Below are 7,528 nucleotides of genomic sequence, written 5' to 3'. Positions count from 1 at the left end.
AAGACAGGTATGGACTCTGAAATGAAAATCTCGCCTGGCTGAGACCGTGGGGGTAAGTTTCCCCTGAGAAGGACGCGCAAGAGAAGGTGGGTTTTGATCATGCAAAGAGTTTTCCGCAGAGCAACTAGCCTAGTTGTGTGGTCACGGGCAGCGCATGGTTGTGTGATCCCTATAGCTGTCAGGAGGAAGGGGAATACTGTTTTATTGCAGAAATGCTGATTATTTTAAAATACGATGTGTCGTTGCCCTCCGGTCTCTACCGGGTTGTTCTGACCACGCGCACAGCTGTGCTGTACCTGCTCCCGGTGCCGCAGACCCCTGGCCCGGGAATGATGACGGCTCCCGGGCTGCACTGCTCCACGCCAGCGCACACGACGTTCCCCAGGTTGCCCACGCCGGTGGCGCACTGCACCCCCTCCGCGCCGGAGATGACTTCTCGCCCCACGCAGCTGACGGCGCTCCTCGCCCCAAATCCGCCCCCCACCCTGGGGAGGCAATCTACGCTCCGGGTGCTAAAGCCAGCACCGCCGACACCGAAGGAGGAGACCACCCCTAACCCCGCACCGGCCCCTCCTGTCTTCACGGCGCATTTGCCTCCAATTCCAGATAGGGATCGGCACTCCCCAACGGTGCCACCGCCGCTGACCACAGCTGTGGGAGAAAAACAGGCTCAGTCACTCCCAGGGCAGCTAAAACCCAGCTTATGAGGAAACTTAGAAGCTTGAAAGACTTGTAAGGAAATGAAGGGAACACTTCGTTAGCTTACCTACGCTCACAGGGTTGCCGGTACATATCCTGCGAAGAAAAGAAATGTCTCAAAGATGTATTTAGGGGAATATTCCTCAAATACACAAGCAAATAGAGGTGCTGCACAGCTATTGCCTCCTTAGAAACCCTGCAGGTACTTCAGCTTATCTGTGCACCCGGGTGTGAGGTGCTGGTCCAAATTGCCTGCCAAAGCACTGCGGGGTTGGATCCCCAAACCCCACAGATGTCTTGATATCCCATCCTCTTTTTGTACCGCAAGCGGGGCATCTAACTGCAGCACGCTGGCTGCGCTGCGCTCCAGCTGCCCCGGGAGGATGAGGAGGAATTGGGGGCGATGCACCCGTTGCACCCATGGGGAGAAAAAGGGCCGATCCTCCCCTCTGTGCCTGTGGGGAGCTGCCTCCACCCAGCGTTTCTCACTGCCTCTTCCTGTTGGGTTTTATCATAGAATCACAGACTGGTTTGGGTGGGAAGGGACCTTCAGAGCTCATCTGGTCCAACCCCCACCCCCCCCAGCAGTGAGCAGGGGCATCTTTAGATAGATCAGGTTGCTCAGAGCCCCGTCCAACCTGTCCTTGAATGTTTCCAGGGATGGGGCTTCTACCACCTCTCTGGGCAGCCTGTGCCAGCGTCTCACCGGCTATCGTTACAAGGTGCAGCCAGGGATGCTCCTACCTGCTCTCTTCTCCTTCCAGCAGTGTCCTGTAAGTGGCAATCTCAATGTCCAGGGCCAGCTTGACGTTCAGCAGCTCCTGGTAGTCTCTCAGCAAGCAGGCCATCTTGTCCTTGGCTTGCTGCAGGGCAGTCTGCAGGTCGACCAGCTTCTGCCGGGCGTCTTTGAGGGCGCAGTCGCCCCGCTGCTCAGCGTCGCAGATGGCCGTCTGCAGAGCTGCGATCTGTGGGCAGTAACGGGCAAGAGGGTGACCAGTGGGGATATTAAGAGGCACCTCCGCAGGGTTGCTCGTGTAGCCCCTTGTTTCTCAGCTAGGAACTGCCAGAGAGCCTAGATTTAGGCTGGACACATGTGGTGGCCAAGCTATTTGTGAGGAAGAGGAGGGGACCTGTTGGCTGCACCCCAGTAGGAAGCGTACAGCAAACACTCTTTTTTTGTTGTAGCCAAACCAACTGGCTTCTGCTTTTTTGCTAAGAGGGAAATAAATCTGCTTCTTTGTGTATCGACAGCGGATGAGAAGCTACAAATATAGGCTTAAGCTGGGTTGGGGGGGTTCTTTGCAGTTCAGCATGGTGGAAGCTGGTGAGGACGAAGCCCTTTGCTGGAGAAGTTGCACCCCCCACTGCCCGTGCAGCGTTCAGCCCTTCTTCCTACCTGTTTCTTCACGTTATCCGACTCACACTGCAGCTTCTGGATCATCCGGTTCAGCTCGGCTATCTCGCTCTGGTTGTTTCTCAGGTCGTCGCAGAACTTGCCCCTGCTGCTGTGGAGCTCCTCCAGCTATTGCACAGGAAGAGGGTGATGTTAATGCGCCCGAATTGCCCCTTCCAGGGAAGGTGGCAGCTCTCCGGAGCTGCACTGACGTTGGTGCTCCCGGGGAAGCACCCAGACATGACCTCAGCCCAGACAAGGCGACAGTCCTGGGTAGGTGCTGAGCACTTGCCCTTTGGGAAGGGGATGGTGTTCCTGATGCGTGCACGCAGAGGAGACCTCTCTGAAGCAACACTGTGATCTGCTACGCGCTGTTTTTACAGAAAAGTCTCAAACCACAGCATTAAGTTGGGAGGGGGCTGGGTTGGCATAACTTTCTTTAGCAAACTACAGTGCATGCACACTGCGGGGTGGGTTTAAGTCGCACCGTGGAGGACAGAAATGGTCCTCAGAGTTTTGTTGGCCAAGGATTTTCGTTGTTATATGTGCTGGTGGTGTGAATACTCACTCTTGTTTGGTAGAAAGCCTCCACTTCAGCCTTGCTCTTCTGGGCAATCTCTTCGTAGCAGCACTCAACACTTTTGATGATGCCCTCCATGTCCAGGTCCCGGCTGTTGTCCATTTGCACGATGACAGAGGTGTCACACAGCTGGCAATCCAGCTGAGCTCTCTCCTGCAAGAGCCATCACATGTCAGTCCCCTTCCCTCAACCAGCCCAAGCCAGGCATGCAGGTACCTCTGGAAAAGGGGGGTCTGGTGAGAAGGTGGAGGGTTGGGGGAGGTTGTCCCATTAACACCCAGCTAGAGCATGGGGTTCTCCAGGAGGGTGACTGCTTTCCAGCAAGAGCTGGCAGCTGGGACCTGTTTTGATGGCACAATGTGGGATTGCTGCGTGCGATTCCCTAAGGTAGGGTGGGGAGTCCTGGTGGAGCAACTCGCTCCGTTGCAACTCGGCGTTTCTGGCTGCATCAGCAGTTTTCTGGGCTGTGAACCCCTCAGGGGTGGGTGCTCTGGGCCCCGTTGCCTGCAGACTGCTGGGGGGTGCTTGGCTAGAAAATACGAAGTGTCCCCTGTCTGTTTTGTTAAGAACTTGCTACGTTTTAGACAGAAGCTGCTTTCATCAAAATATTTTGGCTAACGTAGCTTTAAAAATTGAAGTGCTAAAAATATTTGGGGTTTGACGAGTGAGATGTTTCGGAGGTTCCCAGGGATGGTTTGGATTCGAATCTGAGGGTCTTTTTCTTGCAAAAGTTCCCTCCCTTTCCATCCAGCAATATAGGAGACAACCAAGAACGCCCTTTGCCTTCCCAAAGTGTGTGCAATAGCATTGTTATCAAATACATATAAAGAGATACAGAGTTTTGGGATGCAGTTTCAGGAGTTTCAGAAAAGACACCTTTCCCTGCATTTACTTTGGGGTGGTTTTTTTGGTTTTAAGTTTTTGTTTAAGGGGCAGTAGCTGATGCATCATCCCCAGGGCAGCAGGCAGGGACCTGGGAGCTCTTACCTCAGCGTAGATGCACTTCAGGAACTCGAGCTGCTGCCGCAGGAGGCCCACTCTCACCTCCAGCTCCTCCTTGGTCAGGTAGAGACAGTCCACATCCTGGAGAGACACCACGTGTTCGGTGAAAAGAGGTGAAGAAACAAAGGCTGTGGCAAAGCCCATGTTTTCTGTTAGGTTTGGAGGAAACCTCACTATTTCCAGCCCTTAAGACTCTCTGGGTTTGTGTTCTATGTGCTTACAACCTGATAGAGGTTCTCCAAATTCATTGAGTTGCCTCTATTTTGGGGCTACCCAGTGAGGACTCAGGCAATGCCACGGTGCCCGGACTCCCCGTTTCTCTCCCTGACCCCACACCGAGGTTTTGCCCACGCGTCTGCCACGCTCAGCTGGTCTCACCAGCGTTGTCCCTAGCACGACTCACCTTCTTGAGCACCACAAACTCATTCTCTGCAGCCGTGCGCTTGTTGATCTCATCTTCATATCTGCAGGAGGAAAGGAGAGGGGTGGGATGAAGAGCCCCAGGGGGTCCCATCCCCACCACGCAAGCAGCCGATGCAGAACATGGGAAGTGTGATTAAAACCAGAGCCTCTCCCTATTCGCTTTGTCCCTCCTTTTTGATTTTTGCTTTGTTGCTCTTTCTTTCCTCCCTACTGGGCTTTGTTCAGCAGTTCTAAATAGTCCACGCTGGCAGTATCAGTGGCTGGAGTGAGGTGGCAGTAAATCAGGCCAAACCACTAGAAACCCAGAACCGTGTACCTCAGCTGAAGGCTTGGACTGCGTCTTCTAGCCCTGCTGCTTCGTGTGATGTTTTTGTGAAGCATCCAGGACGCTGCCCTGAGTGTTCATGGGGAGACTGTGGCCAAAATGCCTCAAGGGAGGTCAGGAGCTTGAGCAACCTTTGAAACTCCCAGGTGCAATGGGAAGGAAAGCCAGGGCATAATGACCAAGTAATTGGGACCTAGAAGAACTTTCACAAGACAGTTCTATGATTCTATGAGTCTGACCTCCTTTGGTGCTGGCTCAGCAAGGAAAAACATCTGAGATGCTTGACTGTAAGGTCTCTGGAGAAACGATTACTCTTTTATCCTGTGCTCTATACCACCAGCCACGAAGTGTCCTGGTTTGTGGCTTAGCAGAGCACACGGGGAGCCGTTAGGGAATATCTGCAGCTTAAATTAAAAAAACCAATTCCCACATTCCCTCTGGGAAGAGAGAATGAACCCCAGTGGAGATAAGGTGGATAAGGCATGGGGTGGAGACAAACAGGCTGAGGGTTTTGTGGGAACGGATGGCACTGGGGACAAATTTGGGGGAGCCACAGGCACAGGTGATCTGGGGGATTTGATATGGCAAACCACGGAGGTGTGCAGGAGCATTAGGGAGAAGAAAAGTGGTTCCCTGTCCCTTTCCCTAAGGAAACACTGTGGCAGAAAAGCTCTCTCAGTCCATCACCAGCATCTGAGGCACAGCAGTGGAATCCCAGTACAGGAAACCAGCCCGGTACTGGTGTGCCCTGCCCTGCTTCCCTCCCTGCGCCCCAGTTTTTGGACCCATCCAATGCGATTGCGTTGGCTTCACGCTCAGAAATGCCACTCAGGCCAGCAAACACCCAGGTCTGCAGCTTCTCCCTGTGTGCTACTTACTTGCACTTGTACTCTTGAACCAGGTCCCTGAGGCACCGCTCCTCGTTTTCCAGCCTCTCTCGCTCCCCCAGCACACACTCCAGTTGCTTCCTCAGGTTGCAGATGAAGTTCTCGAAAACGGGCTCCAGGTTTCTCCTGGAGGCTGGGAGGACATACTGCTGCAGCAGCTCCCACTTGGTGGTCAGCACCTTGTTCTGCTGCTCCAGCAGCCGGACCTGGGGAAGCAAGAGATGTGAGAGTCATGCAACCCCGTCCTGTTTCAGGCAAAGGCGCTTTGGGTCTCCACTTCCAAAAGGAAAAAGTAAAAATAGAGTCAGAAACACAAAGGGTGAAGTGCTGATTTCTCAGCAGCCTGAGTGAGACCAGCATCTTCTCTGAGCTAAACCTGGTCCCACCCAGGACTCATATGGCAGACCAAGCAACGCTGGTGCGTTTGCTCTGTGCTGAGGCCAATCATCTGTTTGACCAAAGCTCGGTTCAACCCAACACCACCTCTTTCCCTGCGATAACTGGCTGATGGAGGATCCACTGCCTCCCCCGATGGGCTGAATACAGTAATGACTCTTTAGCAGCCCTAAAAGCTCCATCCAGGATCTCATTTGGATGTATCTGATTTAAACTCTAACCACCGATATTTATCATGCCTTTCACTTCTAGATTAAAGGGTTCTCTAGGACTTGAGAACCTTTATGCATCATGAATAAGTCATTTTTCAAATGGGAGGAAGCAGAGTTGCTCCTCTTACGTGGTTTTGGTTTTTCCAGCTGCAGAACAAGTCACAAGGAAAATCAAGATCAGACAGAGCAAAGGTTTCTCTGCTGTTTGAAAAATCATTTCCTCTAACGCATCTCTCAAGAGTAATGAAAACCCTTAGGCTTAGCTAAGAACACAGTGATAAATTGCATCGGTTTAGGAAATCACCAAATCATCTCATTCACAGAGTGGAGGGACAGAGAAGTTCAAATCGTTCATCTCACTTTAGCTAAACATCTGTCTTCCTACATCTCCTCGATGAAGCACGTAGGCTATTTTAAAAATGCAAAAAGTCCTTTGGAGATTGTAGAGGCGTGATTGCAATGTCAGATTATACATTTGTAATAAAACTTCCTATTTTGCCTTTTTTCATTTCTGCGTCTCCATCCCTTCTCCCACAAGTTTTGGTTTACTGTATCCCTGGAGCCGCTCCTGACTTAGCTATTCAGCAGACTGGTGAGCATCGAAAGGTAAAACACCGGTGCGGTTCCCTTGGGGCAAGGCTTAAATCCAAACAGTCTCCAGGTCAGGACCCCCACGGTCTATCAGAAATGTTTACAATATCGGGGTGCCGGGAGCAGTAGCTACCGACACTGTCTGTCTGGAGACAATCCATCCATCAGAGCCTGGAGGCACGAGACAGACAGCCTGCGCGGAGGGAAGCGGGGGCTCACCTTGTCGATGAAGCAGGCGAACTGGTTGTTGAGGTTCTTGATCTGCTCTTTCTCGTGGGTCCGCACTTGGCACTCCTCAGGGTCGACCCCCACGCAGAGGGGCTTGAGGAGCTCCGGGTGGATGCTGACGCCCCGAATCCCTTCGGATCTACCTCCGCCGAGGCCGATGCCCATGCCGCCACCGTAGCCTCCGATAGCCACGCCGTCCCCGAGACCTCTGTAGCTGCCCAGGCCCCCGTAGCTTCCGCAGTTACCAAACCCCACGACCGTGCCCACGCCAAAGCGGCCTCCGCCGTAAGCCACGCCGCAACGTCCAATGCCGGCGCCGCCATAGACCCCGCTGCGGCAGCTCCCGCCGAAGGAAATCCTTTGCCCTCTCCCCAGGTCACAGACGCTCCGGCTGCTGAAGCCACCGATTCCACATCTCCGTCCCACCGGCTGGCAGACGGAGGCTGAGCTGCTGTTGCCCCTGCCGAGGCCGCAGACGGCGGACGCGGAGGAGAAGCCCCGTCTTCCCAGGAGAGAGCTGGAGGTGTAGCACTGTCGACTCATGGTGGCTGGGGGAGACGGGAGGTGAGGCGGTAACGGCAAAGCAGAAGAGCAAGAGAGGAGCAGGGAGTGAAAGAAGGAGATCTCCTTTAGCTTCTCTGAGGCAGAGCCCTTCTCCTTATATACCTTTCAGGAGGTGCCTGAGATGCAAAAATTTAATTTATCCACTGGGTTTGGTCTGCCTGGCAGCAAGGAATGGCTTCCAACATTTTAAACCCACAGCAAACACTTCTATCTCATACGAAATAATGT

General features: G+C 53.3%; 1 protein-coding gene across 1 annotated transcript; it reads right to left on the bottom strand.

Moving 5' to 3' along the window:
- Window positions 1-256: 256 nt before the first annotated feature.
- LOC104342967 (keratin, type II cytoskeletal 4-like) lies at window positions 257-7,279 on the bottom strand. Its single transcript, XM_086478700.1, has 9 exons — window positions 6,728-7,279; window positions 5,301-5,515; window positions 4,078-4,138; window positions 3,660-3,755; window positions 2,661-2,825; window positions 2,096-2,221; window positions 1,444-1,664; window positions 767-795; window positions 257-651 (listed from the first exon to the last, which is right to left on the bottom strand). The coding sequence occupies exons 1-9, from the start codon at window positions 7,277-7,279 to the stop codon at window positions 257-259; spliced, it is 1,860 nt and encodes a 619-aa protein (XP_086334826.1).
- Between the last annotated feature and the right edge of the window lie 249 nt (window positions 7,280-7,528).

Source organism: Leptosomus discolor, chromosome 27 (assembly GCF_034619465.1).
Source record: "Leptosomus discolor isolate bLepDis1 chromosome 27, bLepDis1.hap2, whole genome shotgun sequence".
Lineage (NCBI taxonomy): Eukaryota > Metazoa > Chordata > Aves > Leptosomiformes > Leptosomidae > Leptosomus > Leptosomus discolor.
This window is presented reverse-complemented; position numbering and strand designations above follow the sequence as displayed.